This window comes from Alosa pseudoharengus, unplaced genomic scaffold (assembly GCF_046254945.1).
Source record: "Alosa pseudoharengus isolate Yale_2024_CS ecotype anadromous, Long Island Sound unplaced genomic scaffold, YU_APseudo_1.1 YU_APseudo_1.1_scf_22, whole genome shotgun sequence".
Classification (NCBI taxonomy): Eukaryota; Metazoa; Chordata; class Actinopteri; order Clupeiformes; family Clupeidae; genus Alosa; species Alosa pseudoharengus.
This window is the reverse complement of record NW_027468680.1, coordinates 31,281,515-31,301,874: the sequence shown is the minus strand read 5'-3', so window position 1 is coordinate 31,301,874 and position 20,360 is coordinate 31,281,515. Positions and strand designations below refer to the sequence as shown.

General features: G+C 42.9%; 1 protein-coding gene across 1 annotated transcript in view; it reads right to left on the bottom strand.

Annotated features, from left to right (window-relative positions):
• Nucleotides 1-16,288, bottom strand: part of spint1a (serine peptidase inhibitor, Kunitz type 1 a) — a 34,720-nt gene extending 18,432 nt beyond the window's left edge. The window contains exons 1-4 of the mRNA XM_076299717.1: nt 16,106-16,288; nt 15,332-15,783; nt 14,504-14,664; nt 13,914-14,055 (exon numbers count right to left, since the gene is read on the bottom strand). Of these exons, the coding sequence (XP_076155832.1) occupies nt 13,914-14,055; nt 14,504-14,664; nt 15,332-15,737 (709 nt within the window). The 5' untranslated portion in view covers nt 15,738-15,783; nt 16,106-16,288. The remainder of the gene's footprint in view (nt 1-13,913; nt 14,056-14,503; nt 14,665-15,331; nt 15,784-16,105) is intronic.
• Between the last annotated feature and the right edge of the window lie 4,072 nt (nt 16,289-20,360).

Genomic DNA, 20,360 nt, shown 5'->3' with positions numbered 1-20,360 from the left:
CTCCTCTCGCGGTGCCGTTCAGGGCTGCAGCTGGGTGATGGGCCTCGCAGTGACGGGTGAAAGAGCCCTGTGGCTGAACCTCTCAGGCCTCAGCGATGCCCAGAAGTCGGAGATCATGGATGCGGCCTATGACCCCACCAAGGGTCTGTTTGGTCCGGCGCTGGAGAGAATGAGGGAGACAAGCTCCCTCAGGAAACAGGAGGACGAGGCATTCAACCTCTGCCTGCCTCGAAAACCGACGCCACGCCCCCCCCAGGCGACTCAGCCTGGCTTCTCAGCAGCGGTGGCGAGAGCTAAACAGGGAGGTGCCAGACCACAACGACCAGCCCCTCCAGCTCAGCAGTCGAACCAGCGGCCTAGGGCCAACACTGGTTCGTGGGGAAAGCCTTCCTTCGCGGCGGTGGCGGCCAAAAACCGTCCACCACAACCCACTGAGAACAAAAAGAAGCGGTCAGCCTGACCTCAGCTGCCCCTCCCCAACTCCCCCCGCTCTCCAGAAAGAGGAGAAAGCTGGGGGAGTCACAAAGCCCCGCCTGTTCGCTCAGAGTAGCCACCCTCTCTCTCCCTTTAGTTCCCAGAGAGGAGATGTTGGGGCCTTTGTCTCAAGAATGTCAGTGTCACCAAACACTTGTTTCAAAAATAAAGTTTCCCCAATCGCAGCCAGGCCTTGGGCCAAGGGCAATTTTCTCTGTTGGTCTCAAAACACACTCAAACCAGTGTTTTCCCTGCCCTCAGCCACCAGAGGGAGCTCACGCTCCCTCTCAGGCAATGAACACCGCGGTGAACCCCCTTCACGTAGAATTTCACGCGGTGGACGTGACGTCATCAATATGCATCACGAGAGGCTCGTTCTCGGCCAGAGCAGAACAGTGGCACAACAACACAACAAGCCAGTGGGTTTTAGCCATGATAACTCGAGGTTACAGGCTACAATTTGCCATGAGACCTCCCAGGTTCCACGGAGTATTAGTTTCAGTGGCCAAAGGGGATTCAGCTCGTGTTTTAAGGGAGAGATCGTATCTCTTCTAAACAAACGAGCAATCAGAGCTGTACCGGAGGAGGAGAGCAAGCAGGGTTTTTACTCCCGGTACTTCGTCATTCCAAAGAAAGGGAGCTCGGCTCTCCGGCCCATCTTGGATCTCCGTGTGTTAAACAAGCACCTACGAAAATACATGTTCAGGATGCTATCACACAAAGTGTTATGTCAATCAATCAGCCCCCACGATTGGTTCGTGACGATAGACGCGGCGGACGCGTTCTATCATATCGATGTGTTCCCCGCACACAGAACATTTCTGAGGTTCGCCTTCGAGGGCAAAGCCTACGAGTTCCTAACTGGGACTTGGGTTAGCATTAGCGCCCCGCTGTTTCAGCAAATGTATGGAAGCTGCGCTAGCCCCGTTAAGGAACAAGGGCATCAGAATTCTCTCTTATTTAGACGATTTTCTGCTTTGCGCCCACTCGAGAGACCAAGCCCTCATAGATTCCAAAATAGTGTTAGATCACCTGAGGAATTTAGGTCTCAATATCAACTGGAAAAAGAGTCGATTAGAGCCCTCACAATGCACAGATTACCTGGGGCTACACATAGACTCCCTATACTATCGAATCAGACTCTCGGACGCGAGAATCGCGTCTTTCACCCAGTGTTTGAACCACTTCAAACCACAACGGACGGTCTCATTCAGACTGTGCCTGAGTTTGTTAGGCCTCATGGCGTCTGCAATCTCAGTAGTGAAATGGGGACTTTTAATGATGAGGGACTTTCAACGATGGGTCTCGTCTCTCCGCTTATGCTCGCGGCACCTCAAACGATTGGTGAGAGTGCCAGCGGCGCGCATAATAGCCCTCCGCTACAGGAGAAATCCCTCAGTTTTGAGGACGGGGATTCCTCTGGGGGGCGTGTCCACGAGAATGACGTTAGCGACAGACGCCTCTCTACTAGGCTGGGGTGCGACGCTGGGGGGCAGAGCTGTAAATGGCGTTTGGTCCCCCCAGCTGAAAAAGGAACACATAAATTATTTAGAACTCCTTGCAGTGTTCTTAGCTCTGAGACACTTCAACGGAATTCTAAAGGGCCAGCATGTGTTAGTGAAAACAGACAACTCCACAGTCGTGGCCTATATCAATCGCCAAGGCGGCACCCGCTCCTTGAAACTACACAAGCTGGCAAGGAGACTACTCCTGTGGTGCAGCCCCCAGTTTCTCTCAGTCCGCGCGACACACGTACCGGGGGTCTTGAACAAGGGGGCAGATCTCATGTCACGGGGAAATCCCCTATACGGGGATTGGAAACTCCATCCACAAGTAGTGGCTCAGTTGTGGCGGAGGTACGGGAGAGCCACCGTAGATCTCTTCGCCTCGCAGGAAAACGCTCAGTGTCCTCTTTACTTCTCCCTAACAGACGTAAATGCACCGCTGGGTGTGGATGCATTAGCCCACCCGTGGCCAAGCGCCCTACTATACGCATTCCCACCCTAAGCTTAATCTCCCCCACTCTAGCCAGGGTGAGGGAACAGGGCCTGTCACTGATCCTAATTGCTCCACTTTGGCCATCCAAACATTGGGTGGCAGAAATAGTGCAGCTGCTGAAGGGCCAGCCGTGGCCCCTCCCAATACGGAGGGACCTGTTGTCACAGGCGAGAGGGGAAATCTACCATCCCCACCCAGACAGGATGGCTCTCTGGGCCTGGCCTGTGAGCGGTGGAATTTAAATGCTGCAGGCCTACCCCAGACAGTCATTGACACGATTCAGAGTGCCCGAGCCGGCTCTATGCGTGTATTATATGGTCATAAATGGCGCGTTTTTGAAGAGTGGTGTGCTGGAAAGAACATAATTTCCTTTCAATGCTCAGTGATAGAACTCCTCTGCTTTCTACAAGACCTGTTGGATAGAGGCAAGGCGTTTTCAACTATCAAGGTCTATTTAGCGGCCATCTCAGCTTGTCATGTGGGTTTTGGGGACAAACCTGCAGGTCAGCACCCCCTAGTCTGTCGGTTCATGAAGGGGGTTCGTCGCCTATGCCCGGTCTCCAGGCCTCTGGTCCCTCGCTGGGACTTGGTTTTGGACTCTCTCTGTCATCATCCATTTGAACCATTAGAGGGAATAGGGTTAAAGTTCCTGTCTTTGAAGACAGCTTTGCCCTTGGCTCTGACCACAGCAAAGAGAGTGAGTGATTTGCAGGCTCTCTCCATCCGCCCTGCGTGTTTACAGTTCGATCAAGACTACACCAGGGTGCGCCTACGCCCCAACCCGGCGTTTGTACCTAAGGTGGTGGACGCGGCCTATAGGTGTCAAACTATAGAACTGACGGCCTTCCACCCCCCACCTTTTTCCTCAGTGGAGGACCAAAGGTTGAACTGTTTGTGCCCTGTCAGAGCACTTCATCACTATATACAGAGGACTGCAGAGTTTAGGAGACATGACCAACTTTTTGTGTCATGGGCTACCTCTCACAGAGGGAAATCTTTTGCTCGACAGAGGCTTTCTCGCTGGATTATAGAAGCTATTGCAGTGGCTTACAGGAGCAAGGGCTCGCAGCCGCCGGAGGGCTTGAGAGCTCACTCTACTAGAGGCATGGCTACATCCTGGGCCCTGTTTAGAGGTGTTTCGGTACAGGACCTCTGTGCAGCGGCCAGTTGGGCCTCAGGGAACACTTTTGTGCGGTTGTGCAGGCTGGATGTGTCGGGTCCATCCCTAGCTCACTCTGTGCTGGGAACAGGAGACTCGGTCTCGATGTAGGGGCCTGGGCCTAAGTCATTGGTAGGTGACTGTGCAATCCGGGAGTTGGCTATATCTCCCATAGTGAAACACCGAAACGAAGTTAGAAAAAGAACGTTAGGTTACTTAACGTAACCCTGGTTCTTTGATAACAGAGTGAGGTGTTTCACCAACACTCCCCTCCTTGCAGAAGGACGGGAAGAAACCGTTCTGAACGCCTGAGCAGGGAGGCCGACCAGTATTTAAGGGCAGAGGGGCGGAGCCCAGTTTTAGGTCGACCTGTCTGTCACTGACAGACGTGATGTCATTGGAGCTTCCGTAGATGGTCACGACCGAAGCGATTCCCATAGTGAAACACCTCACTCTGTTATCAAAGAACCAGGGGCCGTATTACAGAAACTTCCTATCTTAAGTCCTAAGTTAAGATAGGAGAAGTGTAAGATAGGATTTTTCTCAATTTGGTATTACAGAAACATATCCTATCTTATCTCAAGTTAAGATATCCTAAGTAGGCGATCTAGCATCGACGTTCAGCTTTTATGTCTGTTACTTAGCAACAGATGAAACTTGTTGTTGGATCACCTCACTTCACAACTAGCAGCTATCATAATAATAATTCAATGTGGAGTTCATTACCCGTTGGAAACTTGATCTAACTTCGCGCTAATCCACCAATGGCTTTTGCCACCTCTGTTAAAGGAGAATTCCGGTGTGGTATTGACCTAAAGTGTGTTGAAACATGATACCGAGTGTGAACGTATGTCTAGCTCATCTCGGCTTGTCCCCTGCACTCATAAGTCGGGCGCTAGTTATCCGCCTAGCCATGCAAATAAATCACTGTTTTACACCATTTACGAGTCTCAAAGTAGCTCCATACTTCATTGTTAGACTTCCGAGGGCCTTGACATTTAAAACGAGACATTGTGAACTTTGAAAAAGCCCTGCTAGTTTATTTACAAGACGATTTATACAGACAGTACCTGCGCTACATGTAACAAAAGAGCTGCCATCTCGCTTATTTGTAACAGTAATTTGACAGTTAGGAGAGCTGATGGGTCATCCTAAAGTTAGGACAGTTTATTTAGGATTTTGGTAACTTAGGATATTTCTGTAATACACATTTCCTATCTGGAGTTAAGATAAGAAACTGACTTTAGGATCGGCCGTTCTGTAATGACTTTTTTTCCTAAATCCGATCCTAACCCTTGTTACCGTAGTTACCAAACAGATAAGATAGGATTTTCGAGTTAGGAAGTTTCTGTAATACGCCCCCTGGGTTACGTTAAGTAACCTAACGATTTCAGGATTCTGTAACCATGTAGGCATTTTTGAGGAAAAGTTGTTATACAGCATTTTTAGATAGTTCAAATTGTCCTTAATACAAATCCACCATATAACATGTTTTTTTAGGTCCACAGTTTCTCGGAATTTTCATTCAAAAATAGATGCCTTGCACTCAGGTGAGAAAAATGCTGGTAGATAGGGTAAAATTTTAAACTTTTATGTATCACCACAAAACTTTCCCAGTTTCTCACTTACATTAAGACAAGTATATTTTGTATTACAAGTTTTCTGAAATGTAATGTTTAAATATGCAAATGAGGCTTAATCTACTGAAATATGCGCTAATATGCACAAATTTCCAAATTTGACACGTACACATTGGATGAAGCCATTTGAGGGGAAAAGTTGTTATACATGATATTTTGAAGGTTCAATGTCTCCTGAATATAAATCCACTATATAACATATTCATTAGGGTACCAGTTCTTAATATTTTGTACTGAAACAATATGCGTCTCAGACACTTTCAAAACACCACCGTATGAATGGGGGAAAAAAAAACATAGATATCACCATAAAACTCAGTTTTCTGAAATGTTATTTTTACTTATTATTGATTCATACAAGTATCACATGACATTCTGCGTTTGCAAGCAGCAGTACATGGGTTAGGCTTACAACTGCATCTAGCTGACTTGCAGTCTTTGGTGCAACCACAGGAGATAAACTCCTCACAAGCATCCGGAACCGGAGGTAGTGACATGAGTTGAGGAACAAGTGAACTTTCCTCCATTTTCCATCCCATGGTCTCAGGGGGTGGCAGAATTGGCTGCTGCATGTGGGCCTGCTGCCAGACCAAACCCTGGAAGTGAGAACGCTGAATGTGGAAGTAGAGAGAATCTCTGGTGGGTGGCAGTTTTTCTATTGTCATGCCCTTCACAAACATGCTTACTCGAACATCACTGATGTTGTCAATATTCATTGCTCCATACAGTTTGCAGAAAAAACGTTCTACATTCTGAATGGTGAGTTCACTAAGATCAGGACCTTCACCAAGCCCCTTTAACAGATGATTATGCTGTACAAATACATCCCAACATGACTTTTTTGTGCGTCCAGCAATGTACGAAGTTGAGTCACTTCCAGTCAGCGCATGAAAACCTGGAAGCAGATCGAGGACCTGTGGTTTCATCTGCAAATGTTCCACTATGGCATGAAGTGGAATGTACTTTCTGTCCTTTGCTGTACGTGCCTTCATCCAGATCTTTTGGCATGACATCATGTGGAAATGGGCAATCGGCAGTACCAAGATGTCGGTGCCTCTCGCTGAGACAACAATGTTTGATGCGTTGCTTCTAATGCAGTGAAGAACAATTCTTATGTCTGCTTCTTCATGCTTGGCTTCCAAGCAGTCAGTGTTAAAGGTTGAATTAGAGCAGCATTTCTCAAACTGTGGGTCGCGACCCACTACTGGGTCGCGGAGACATGCCCGGTGGGGCGCGAACTGACTTGCAAAACAGTAGTTTTTTTAATTTATTTTTTTATCTGTAGCCTGGGCCCAGGTAGCACCCGATGCGCAATGGACGCACTGTTATTCACAGGGAAGCGCTCGTGTCAAGGCAGCTTAGTTAGTCCCGACCTACATGAGATTTTGAACGTTGTTGTGAGAGTGGTGAATTTCATCAAAACCCAGCCCTTAAAAGCGCGTCTATTCTCCGCACTTTGCGAAGAGATGGTAGCTGACCAAAAGGCTGTACTGTTTCACAGCGAGGCAAGGTGGCTTTCCCGAGGTAAAGTGCTGTTGCGCGTGTTTGAGCTCCGAGTCGCCTCTTCTTGGAGGAAGAGCGCATGTTTGAATCTGCAAGCACGTTCACTAATGAACATTTCTTGGCGAAGCTGGCCTATCTTAGCGATATATTTGATATATCTTAGCTGTCTTAATGCTTAAATGCTTAGCTTAAATGTCCAGTTACAAGGCAAAGACAAGCACCTACCTCACCTAGCAAATAAGATTACTGCATTCACCAAAAAAACTTGAGTATGGGACAGGTGCCTCGATCGCGACAGTATTATACCTTTGAGATTTCTGAGTGAAATCGCTGAAACATCTGATTGGGAGGCACTCTTGTGATCCCATGTATTAAACACTAGGCCTACATCACATGAATATGTGTGTTATGTATTTATCATCTGCAGCACCAGCTGATTTTAACTCTGTTAAAGAGGATATATTTAGAATTATCCATTATTTCAATAAATTTGACAATTTTAAGCTTGACCTACCACTTTCTTAGAGCGATGAGGGACAGGTGGGGCTCGAGAATGCCCCCTTGATCAAAGTGGGGAATGAAAGAAAAAAGTGGGTCCCCAGAAAAAAAGTTTGAGAAACACTGAATTAGAGGCTTCAACTCTCTATTCATCACTGAAGCCACCTGCAGCAACTATGATCTTATTTGCTGGAGCTCCAACAATCAGCTGTTGGGATAAAAAGTGTGCAAGATCAGCCTTGTTGTCTGCATGAGCAATAAAGTTCTCCCACTTTGCAGGAAGAGGCAAATCTCTGCTCTCAATTGGTCTTCTGATTGCCACCAAGCCTCTTCCACGGCGCTTTCGTGTTCCACTTTTGATAGAATGTGTGTGGTAGTGATCAAACAAAACATCAATTCGCTGGAATTGTGCTCCACTTCTGAGAACAGATTCCACAAAAACGTCAGCAAGGTCCCCAAAACTCTTTGCTGCTTGTGGATTTCCAATGGCAATGTCCAGAGCTTGACCATCAATGATGGTCTATTGGTTCATCCCAAAGGTCTCTGTTATCAAGGTGGTTGGGACATGGAATGCCAGCAGCTAGAATCTTAGTAAACACTGCCTTTGAACCTGAACGAAGCTGTCCATTTACATCTGCCAGAGACAAGGGCACAACAAATAGTTCATGCATCATAATGCTGTCAAGATTGACTGGGCGCCCTGCATCATATGCAGCAATGAGGCATTGCAGAATGTTTCGGTCTGCCTTGACAGTTTTCACCTTTCCAGTTTTTGGATCTGACTTCTTAACTTCAAACAAAGACGCAAACGCTAAATAATTGTTCTTTTTAAAGGAACATGCCACCCAAAATCAGTAGTGATATATGTTCTTACCGTAACTTTCACGAGTTGAGTCGTACCTCTCCCGCGTCGGTAGGTGCACTCAAACGCTCTGTCGCGTGGCGCGAATGTGTTAGCATGTTGCTATGCTAGCGGGCTCTGCCGTGGCCGTAGAGAGAGGCACATAGCAGTATTCAAACACCTCCACGTTTTACCTACTTAAATACAGTTGCACAAGTAGTTGATGAAAAATGTTAGGGCACACAACATGAAACGTGACGATTTTCCAAGCGAATAAACATGAGAACTACGATGTGTGGCGCAATAGCACTTGGGAGTACTTCGACCTAGCGTGGTAATATTATTAACACCTAATTGTAGATCCTATCCACCACAGAGTTTAGAATCCATGCTGGATCGACTCTCAGCCTCTCCCTCCCCTCTGAGCGAGAGAGGCACACACACTAGAGGTGGTGGCTGGTTGTTTTAATGTAGGCTATATGGGTGATGCAGCGCTGCTGACGTGAGGCTAGAAAGCCCTTGCCTGTTCTAGAAAGACTGATCTAATGCAGCAAATATATTAAAAGGCAAAAGTCGTACATTGGCTAGGCCTATCCCCAGAATATCAGCAGCAAACTCAGTCTCTGTCGCGCAAAACAGTCTCCAAATAAAACGCACATCGGCCTGTTGCCTATTCTGCCAGCTTGTGACAATATATCGTCCAAAATGCTTGATTGCATTGCATTCTCCACATTTTTAGCTACATTTTCATGTACCACATCAGCATTTTTGTTCAGTGAATCTTTTGTAAATTGCTTTACAATTACCGTCGGGCCCTTGTCAGCAGACTTCGGCTTGCCTCTTGCCATATTCACTCCTTGTCTTCCGATGTCATTTCTGAGTCATCTACAGATGTTCACCTCCCTAAATAGAACCAACTTCAACCTGTGTTATATCCTAGATGAGACTGCCTGGGTTATTTTGTTTAGATATTAGCCTATATATAAAACACATAATTGTAGCCTACCATTCAGGGAATAGGCATTTAAAAGAGAGACAGAGAGTGATATGACTAAGAAATGACATCGGGCGATGGCAGTGCGAGATGTTCAGAACGTAGACAGAGACTGAGTTTGCTGCTGATATTCTGGGGATAGGCCTAGCCAATGTACGACTTTTGCCTTTTAATATATTTGCTGCATTAGATCAGTCTTTCTAGAACAGGCAAGGGCTTTCTAGCCTCACGTCAGCAGCGCTGCATCACCCATATAGCCTACATTAAAACAACCAGCCACCACCTCTAGTGTGTGTGCCTCTCTCGCTCAGAGGGGAGGGAGAGGCTGAGGGTCGATCCAGCATGGATTCTAAACTCTGTGGTGGATAGGATCTACAATTAGGTGTTAATAATATTACCACGCTAGGTCGAAGTACTCCCAAGTGCTATTGCGCCACACATTGTAGTTCTCATGTTTATTCGCTTGGAAAATCGTCACGTTTCATGTTGTGTGCCCTAACATTTTTCATCAACTACTCCTGCAACTGTATTTAAGTAGGTAAAACGTGGAGGTGTTTGAATACTGCTATGTGCCTCTCTCTACGGCCACGGCAGAGCCCGCTAGCATAGCAACATGCTAACACATTCGCGCCGCGCGACAGAGCGTTTGAGTGCACCTACCGACGCGGGATAGGTACGACTCAACTCGTGAAAGTTACGGTAAGAACATATATCACTACTGATTTTGGGTGGCGTGTTCCTTTAAGTTTGTCCCTGAAAGAGAATGGGATTGAATGGGAGCGCTAGGGGCACTGCTATAATAGCATCAAAATAGCTATTTTTAAAACACTAAGAAGGCTCGACACAACATGAAACTTTGCTCGTAGTATCACCAGGGTCTCTACACATAAACTCGAGCATTGGGAATATTGTTTGTGTAGCCTAGAAGAAGTTTCCTTAAAATAACAACACTGGACCTTATCTATGGCAACAACCGGAAGACAAGGCGATGTAGGTCCTGTGCTAACAAAAACGTCTTTAAAGCAAAACTCTTTGCAACAAACAATGTTATCAATGCTCGAGTTCATATGTAGGAAGCCTGATAATAGTACAAGCAAAGTGTCAAGTTGTGTCAAGCCGCCTTAGTATTTTAAAACTAGCCATTTTGATGTGATCATAGTAGTACCCCTAGCCTAAGTTTGGAAATGTGTAATTTAAACATTACATTTCAGAAAACTTGTAACACAAAAAATACTTATCTTAATGTAAGACACCAACTGGGAAAGTTTTGTGGTGATACATAGAAGTTACATTTTTTTCCCTATCTACCAGTATTTTCTCGTCTGAGAGCAAGGCATCCATTTTTAAATGAAAATTCCGAGAAACTGGGGACCTAAAAAAAATGTTATACGGTGGATTTGTATTTAGGACCCTTTGAACTAAAAATGCTGTATAACAATTTTTCCTCAAAAATGCAATTGATGCTTCACCCAATGTGTATCAAGTTTGGAAATTTGTGCATATTAGCGCATATTTCAGTAGATTAAGCCTCATTTGCATATTTAAAACATTACATTACAGAAAACTTGTAATACTTGTCTTAATGTACGTGACAAACTGGGAAAGTTTTGTGGTGATCCATCAAGGTTTACATTTTTACCCTATCTACCAGTATTTTCTCGCCTGAGAGCAAGGCATCCATTTTTGAAGGAAAATTCTGAGAAACTTGTGACCTAAAAATTTTTTTATATGGTGGATTTGTATTTAGGACTCTTTGAACTGTCTAAAAATGCTGTATAACAATTTTTCCTCAAAAATGCAATTGATGCTTCATTACGCATCTGTTACACTTCATCCAACAACTTTTCCTCAAAAATGCCTACTGCCTCTTTTCTGAGGCCTTTTTTCAATGTTTGGTCCAGACTAAGGTTAGTTGGTCCATCATGACCCCTAAGTTTCTTGTCGCCTTGGTAGGTGCAAGAGAGAGGGTGTCAGTTTTGATGTTGATGTGATGTATAGTTTGTTTGGCTGGGAAGACCAGTAGTTCAGTCTTAGACAGGTTTAGCTGGAAGTGATGTTTCATCCAAGCAGATACACCAGAGAAACAGTTCGAGATCCGTGCCGATACTGTGGCATCAGATGGGAAGGATAAAGTTATGCATCATCTGCGTAGCAGTGATATGAGAAGGCATGTGAGTGGATGATTGGGCCCAATGAGGTAGGGTCCCCAGCACTGAGCCTTGGGGCACTCCTATGGCAAGGCTATGAGATGCAGACTTGTCTCCTAGCCATGACACATTGAACGAACGCCCGGTGAAGTAGGATTCAAACCAGGAGAGCACTTTGCCTGTAATTCCCATGTTTGAGAGTATGGATAGGATGCGGTGGTTGACTGTCTCAAAAGCAGCTGATAGGTCAAGCAAGATGAAGACTGAGGACTGAGTAGCTGCTCTGGCAGATTTTAAGGCTTCAGTCACAGACAACAGAGCCATTTCAGTGGATTGGCCACTTTTTAACCCAGACTGGTTGGGATCAAGGAGGTTGTTCTGTGAGCGACATTCTGTGATTTGTTTGGAGGCTGCCCTTTCTATAGCCTCAGAGAGAAAAGGTAGGAGTGAGACAGGACGATAGTTTTTAAGCAAAGGAGTTACCTGAACCAGTTTAAAAGCAGTTGGGAATGTACTAGAAGCCAGAGAAGTGTTAATTACACGTGTGATTGCTGGTGTGATGGTGGGAGCGGTCTTGGAGTAGGCTGGTAGGAATAGGGTCTATGCAGTAGGGCGGCTGCATGTTAGGCTTGAGCTTAATGCAAATCAAACCAGCTAATAGGCTAACTGAAATAACACCATGCCAATCTCTAGGTATGGTGAAGGGTATGTGATGATGTAGGGCTATTTTAATTCCAAAGGCCAAGGGAACTTTATCAGGATGCATAGTATCCTGGATCCATTAAATAACCGGCCTTTAAAAATAAAAATCTGCTTGCCTTTATAGGAATTCAACATAGGGGGTGAATACTGCACCCTGCATTTTAACGAAGAACATTGATTTATTTACTATACATTATTCATATGCAAATAAAATTGGTGTCCTTAAAGGTTGGATTTTCTCATTTTTTTTAATTAGATCAATTTCCAAAAAGATGATTTAGCATGGGGTGAATACTTTTCCAAGGCACTGTGACTGTTTTAAAATAACGAACATCCTCTGTCTAACCAGTCCGCCTTAAACTGTTGAAAGTGCCGTTCCGTTTACACAGAGCTTCATTGGTATTAAGAACACGCTTTTCTGTCTGGCGTTATGGGAGCGTGCCTTGGCACTGCAATACATTCCCACCAATACCACAGGAGAAGATTAACTGACTAAACCAGACAGCTGTTTCTTTCTTTGTGGTTGTGTTATAGCACAGAGATAGCTGAAAAACCTTCACATGAATTTTGGCATTGAGGAAATGAGGTAGGCCTGAGCAATGTGCATGTCTGTGAAGACGTGTACACAAAAAGGCCAACCAGAGAGGGTTTCATGACCTAGTGAGTGACGACAATGTTACCCATCAAGGGTATCAGTGGTTTACCTTGTATGTGAAACTGCCTACAAACTCACCAAACCAGTTCTGAGACGGGAGGGGAGGGGTGAAGGAGTTCTACCGAAAATGGTCTTCTTACTTATTCACAGAGACATCTTAATCCCTGCGTGTGTTTGAATACACACGACAAAGTAATTGTAATTACAACGACAAAGCAATTGTTAATAACAACTAAGTCCATTCATATTCACACCTACAAGAAGTGAAATATATTGTGGCAATAATAGGCTGTCTGCATCCCAGATTTAAAAATCATGCATGAATTGACGTCAGAAATAAGGACGTTCTAACAACACAGTCTTGAGAACATTGCTAGAATATGGTAAGCAGATTTTATCTAGAGAACAGAAGTCCAGCCCAAACAAGTTATTTGGACAGGATGATCAAAGCCAAAACGGAAAGTGGACAGCATTTTTCAAAAGAAAACACATTTGCAACTACGTTTTTAGCATGTTTAAACTATGTTTATAAAAAATGAAATCACACTATTGTATGGCAGTATCAATGTTAAGCAAAACCAAAAAGTCTTCTGAAGTAACATTACTTCCATAAATGGAGAAGGAAACAGTTGGTCTGTTGTCATCAGCACTTACAGGACCAGACTCACAGACCAGTTGACTGGAAATCACAGTCCCTTTAACAACTTCTAACCTAACTTAGGCTTTTGGGTAGTAAGTCCTTGTAGTCCACCTATTTAACTAGACTTTTTTAAACTAGAGATGAAATTCCAAGGGAATTACCATTGCCATGAAAATGCAAAAACGGTAGTGTAAAATACCATAAAGTATGCAGAGATGGTTACTATGGTGTTGCTAGGTAGACATGGCGGTTGCTATGTTAAATAAAGTGATTGCTATGATGGTTGTTAGGGTAGTCATGTTGGTTGCTATGGTAGTTGCTAGGATGACATTATAGTGGTGATACTAGGTTGTTGCTACAATAATTAAGATGGTTGCTAGGGTGTAGCTTACGGGAAAAGTGGTCAGCAGAATAATAAGAAAAAGAAGCCTAGGAAGAACAGTACAGTGCATTTTCATGCACAGTAATAAACATGCAAAACATTCCATGCTATAGGTAAATATAGTGATTTCATTTGACATTTTCCTTTTCATTTTGGGATTGTTTCCCCCTTTTGATGGTAGTTACTGTCAAAGCATTGTTTATATTAAGTGCAGTGTCTCATTATGTAGCAAATGTACAAATGCATTTCTTTAAAGCAATTGCGAGCACAGTGGACTTACGGTTGGACTGTTCAAGGGTAAGCACTAGGACGGTGACTTGAGTAGAGTCGGACTGGCCGATAGAATCTGTGACCGTCAGCTGGAACTTGTACACACCAGAGGACAGGTTGGACACACTCACTTGATCCTCAAAGTTTGTTTTCTGTGGAGATATGAAAAGTGGATTATGCCTCACTTCAATTTTTTTGACCACCACATTAACTAAGGTTTACACAGATTTCTCAGTACGGTCACTGCTTTAAATAAACCAATATTTGATTCAGAAGATTAAACAATAACGCTAAATGTTAACGTTTGACATCTACAATCTATTTTTCCTTTATTTTTATTTATTTTTTTAAATTTCATGTAACCTGTGCAAAACATTGGATTATCTCTCAATGGAATTTCCTATTCAAATACAGTGAAAGTGTCACTAGGTTCGATGGTCCCTAAACACACTAACAAACCCCTCCATCCTTTTGTAATACCAAAGATTTTTGATAAAGTTCATCATCACACAAAACACAAAAGTATAATGGATGTGGAAAAGACCAAATCTGTGACTGTGTTTAGGGGTTTACCCAGGTCTTCTTAATGAACTCACGCACCTCTATAACAGCAGATGGTTGTCCTGATACCATACGCCACTGGTAACTGACAATTTTTTTGTCGTCTTTGCTCTGAAAGCCATCGAGGGTCACTGTTTCTTGAGGCTGGATGACTCGGTCCTGGCCACCGTTGGCAATCGGGGGGTGGTCATCCTCATCTTCTGAGGTGTGATAAAATAATGTGATCTCAGTTGTGTGACAGGAAATATGGCACCGATACAAATATGTTCAGAGATTCATTGCTGATAGGGAAAGTTGCATCATTTTTTGTGATACCAAGCCAACACTCATCTTATGAGAACTGCCAGATTTCTAGTGACATACTTCACCTTCACCACAAAGCAGATCAACACTAATACGGAAAAAGCATGGCTCAGATTTGTTAAGAATAGATCATGCTCAATAGACACTGTTGAGGAGGACACTTCAATCGCTGGAAAAAATGGGCACTGCAGTGGTCAAAGTCCCGTAAGGAACTCAAAGTGGGAAAACTGAAGTAGCCTACAAACGAAACCTTATATGCGAAGGGGTTACTTGAGGAGGTTGTTCGTGTGAGGACATGTCTGATAATGTTTTGTTGTGAAGCCTTACCAAGGCCACTATGCAGGCCTCTGAGAACTCCAAACATTAAACAGGGAGACAAATTAGAGAGACAAACCAAACAGGGAGACAAATCATCAGGCTATAGGCTACTCAACTATCAGTGTTTGCCTATTTGAATGTATGCTGAATTTGACTGTCTGTTAAACACATGCTCAGACACAGACACACTAACACTAACACACACAAACAGGCTATTTGCAAGATACAATAGTGTTGTGCTCTTACCTGGATTTGGATCATCCAGGTAATTCCCGAAGACTGAGGTTAAAACATAATTATTGAATCCTTCCTTCCTCCAAAATCGACAAACCTTCTTCTGTTTGTACAAACAATTGAACAGATAACATGTCTTGATTGATCCTTCTGTGTCGCCGTTCTCCACCAAAGCCAGGTTGCAGTATCGGTGTTTGCAGCAGGACACTATGCAGTCATTAACGATCGTCACAGGCGGAGATGAGATGAATGTCGCGCCATCTTTCAGAGATTCCTCGGTGTCCAGGACAAAATCTTTCTTCCCTTGCTTGAACGTCGTCAGACATTGTTCACCGGATGATTGGGCCTTTGTGCTCCCCGTAAATACCTGAAGCAACACCACGGTGTTGAACAAGAGTTCTATCCGGGAAAGTGTCATCCTTCTTATAGACAGTTCTTTGATCAAATACTTCTCAGATGAGGACCTGTGAAAACCGAACACACGCAACTTTATAAAGCTAAATGAGTGAGTGGACATTCAATATCAACATTAATCTGTATCGATTGTCTGTTATCCATACTTTTCAGTAGGCCTACGCCTAGCTATTTCCCTTATAGGGCATAATAATAACATAGGCCTAGCCTAATAATAATTCCTGAAAGTCAATCTGCTTAAAATAAAGTGTAGCCTAAATGAGGATGTGAAGTAGCCGTCTAGATCTATTTCCGCAGCACTATGGCGCTGAGTGTGAAAATGGGATAGGCTACCGATTGCCAGAGACGAAAGAAAAGACATTTCACTCTTACCATTTAAATCAAACTTGTTCAAGTCTCACGCGTTCTGGGGATTCGCATCTGCTAAATGTGTATGAAATCCACCAAAATTGCCCGAATTCGAAATAAAAGGTAAACCAAGGTAAAACGACTGATTGCGACTACTACGCTCTTGTGTATAGGTACAGGTGTGTCCGGATACCTGTGATATCCAGGAAGTGAAATTCTATTCGACCACGCCCACTGTGATATACGACCATGGCTGTTGCACTTGGGACGTAGTTTCTATGGAATTTTTTCTTATCTTTGCCATCTTTGGCTTATGAAAAAAAAGGAAAATATGGAATCACTACAACAAATGTGCCATAGGCCTACTATGCCATATGCCTACTACATTGATAAGCCTAGCCTACCTTGTTTTTAAAAGGGAACAGAGCAACCCAGATTAAGCCTCTCAGAGAAAGACATCCACAAATATATCCACACATAGTTGATGGGTAAAGTAACACAGTCATTTCTATTATACCAGTTAAACAACCAACACTCATCTAATGGAACTACCTGATTTGCAGACTTATGAAAAAACATTTTATTGGAATATATATATATATTCCAATAAAATGTGTGTGTGTGTACTAGTACTGTATATACAGTGGTGTTCATAAATTAAGACACCCACACTAAAGTTGACTAAAAAGAGGAATAAACCAATTTTCGAACCAATTTTCTTTTTGAATGAATCATAAAATAAATAAAAAAAATAGCCCCACATCATCACATACCCTTCACCATACCTAGAGATTGGCATGGGGTACTTTCCATAAGATCATCTCTCAATGCAAATCAAACCAGCTATAAGGCTGAAATAAAACCATGGCAAGAAAATAGGTTGGATTTTTCCTTTTAATTAAGACATTAAGTATAAGTATAAGTATATATACTCTTTTGATCCCGTGAGGGAAATTTGGTCTCTGCATTTATCCCAATCTGTGAATTAGTGAAACACACTGAGCACAGTGAACACACAGTGAGGTGAAGCACACACTAAGTCCAAAACTCTAACCAGTAGGCTAACCGGCTGCTCCAGATCCATTTCCAAAATATTTTTTATTCCTCTTTTTAGTCAACTTTAGCATGGGTGTCTTAACCTATGTACAGCACTGTATATATAATGTATTTTGGGACGCAGATAGATAGATAGACAGATAGATAGATAGATAGATAGATACTTTATTGATCCCCAGGGGAAATTCAAGATTCAAGGTATTCAAGGTATTACAAAATAGAAGCATCACTACTATAGGACTACTATAGATCTTATAGTATTACTATAGTTCTTTTTTGTAAGGGAGTCTATGACCCAAGACCCAACATTCTTTATTCATTCAAAAATAAACCTCAAGCAGCAATGTGCTTTTTGATTTAATATCAACCACAAGATGGCACTGTCGTTCACAGTAGAGGGGGGCATAAATTGAGAGTTGCCTGTGGATAGTTTAAGGGCTGAATTTCCCTTGAATTTCCCGTGCTCCAGACAACCAAATGTTTGCAAAGACTAGTTTGACTATACACTACACACCCTCTCATGTATGTAATTAATGAAGGTATGATGTTTGAGTGAACTACACAGTTTTAAGAAATGGAGACTTTGAACCTCTTGTCTATTTCAGTAGGATACAGCGGTTACTGGAGCTCAATAATAACCAATTAAACCAAAAGAGTATTAGGCCTGCTCCTGAAAACCTTGTTCCATATTGTATTTCTAAATCATTAAAAGTAAATGTAGCCAATGTAGACAATTTTAACTTTTATTCTATTCATGTTTGATTATATTTTGATATGTGCAATTAATTCACCCAAGGTTACTATACTTAATTGAGAAGGTGGAGAACAAGACAAAATGACCTACATAAAGACTAGACTAAATTAATTTAAAAAAACATGTGTTGTACAATACAAAAAGGTTGCAGCATATATGAGTGGATTGGTATATATAGCTCTATGTTTTTTAGACAAGCAAACATATCAGAGATCATTATCATATTGCATTGAAATTATTGTTATTATTATTATTATTTTACTTAATGTAGTCTAATTTTTAAAACTGTGTTTTGTTCATTTTGTATTGTTACTATTGAATTGTTATATTTTGTAAGTCGCTTTGGACAAAAGTGTCTGCTAAATATCATAAACATAAACATAGGCCTATACATCTTCATCACTGCAGAAGAAGAATATTCTGTGACACAGTCATGTTTGTTGCTGCACCCATGCACTGAGGCAGTTCACTTCATTCAAGATTTCTATCTTCACACTGTTAAAGTGAAAAAAGTAGCACATCCATAAGTATGCTAAATGTGTCTGTATCTGTAAAGCATGGGGTTACCCTTGACTCAAAGTTTGCAATGTGCAATTCTAAAAACAACTAACTGTATATTTCATCAATACACAGTACTGGAGAAGTGAATTAGAAATCCTGACAGGACACACTCCTATTCCAATTCCAGGCCTACCTTCATATTACTCACCAACAATTTCCAAAAAAACAACAGCATGGCACATTTAAGTTAGAGCCGATATGCTGATCGAGACACATGAGCCGATGACCTGTTACCTTGCTCTGCCAGTGCATCTACAGGAGAATTTCCACTCTATCCTAATTTGCATAATTATGTAAATGAACATAATGATGGATATACACAAACTGGGCCCATTCACGGAAACAGATGGAGTAGAACTGATCGTAAGGGGCCGGGCAGAATGAATTTGTTGTCTGAGAAAGGTGAGCTGCCAAGGTGCTTAATAATTCAGCACTGCTAACAGACGGTGCATCAGCTACCCAGCGGACAGGGCTGTAGGTGATTGACACACTCTGCCAAAACACACACAAAAAGAGAAGGGAAGCCATTGTTATGATCAGTAACTGGATCCCTGGAAACTCCATGGCTTACCCTTGTAAGACACTCTTCTGGCTAGTAATAGTTTGCCACACGCTTTGGACATTATTGTATTTTATGTTGCTCGTAGTGATGTTTGGGTGAAACGGTACCATTCATTTGTCCTATCTGAAGTCTTTGTCATGTTTTTCACCCCCTGAGTGTTAATAGCAGTAACTGGTTGTGCACCTTTTCTCATCCATCTTTTATTGACATGTAACCCAGGCTGCCAATTTAGCTTCAAGGCTTATTAAACGCACACCTGATAATGGCGGCTTATAAAGGACACGCTTGGTGTCTCATGTACTCACGGCGAAGTACATCGTGATGGATGATGACTAATCAGAGAGTCAAAGCAGATGCAGCAGATCAATACTACAAGTATCAGAGGGTTCCCCAATGTGTGGTGGCTTTCAGGTTTCTGCAGGAAGCCAACATGTCTATGCAAAGGCTTCCTGCATCACAAAGACAGACAATTCTGGTTTCTGGTTTAATTGGCTGTTCAGACTGGAATGAGCCTGGGCCAGTTTGTAGACATGAAATCAAAACCACACCTTTCTCCTAGTCACCTCACCAACAAGCATCAGGCTCTTCTTCTCAGCAGTTCAGATTAATCATCTGTTCTATAAGTACTAATCCCCTCATTCAGACTACTACAGAGAAGTATAGCACTGTTCTTAGAGCAGGATTATCTGAGCAGGGAGAATAATGACAACAGCATAATAAATACTTTGGCAACAACAGAGCTTCAATCTGAGGCAATGTTTGGCAAAGTCAGCATATCAAATTAATATGCCTGGTTCCAATCCTCAGCATATATGCTATTACTCTAGTCTCACTCTTAATTAGAGAATCTGGGGTCGATACCATCCATTACTCTCAGCTGTTTCCTGGCATGGGATACAACGTACAACAGAAAACTCCATTAGGAAGGAAAAGGTGCTCGACTATGTTGAAACTAGCTCCTCAGTGTCTTGTGATCCGATAAATAAAATCCTAATCCCATAGTTTTTTTTATACTTACAGTGCATACCTGGTTGATTTGATTTATTTATTTTTTTTCAGGACAGATTACAGGGAAAAGCAATGGGTAAACAATGTGTTTGTTTTGCTTTAGACTGATCAAAGAAATCCGCTCAAACACTCACGCACACAACAAAAAAGCAATTTTTATTGCAATCCTTCCCAGAATGCTGGTAGTGAGCAAGCTACCACAGAGGAGGGAGTGAACAGGAGAGAGATAGAGGGGGAGGAGAGAGAGAGAGAAAAAAAGAGAGAGAGAGAGGGGGAGGGAGCAAGCAAAAGAGAGAGAGAGAGATAGAGAGGGACCTTCAGACTGGAACAGCAGCTGA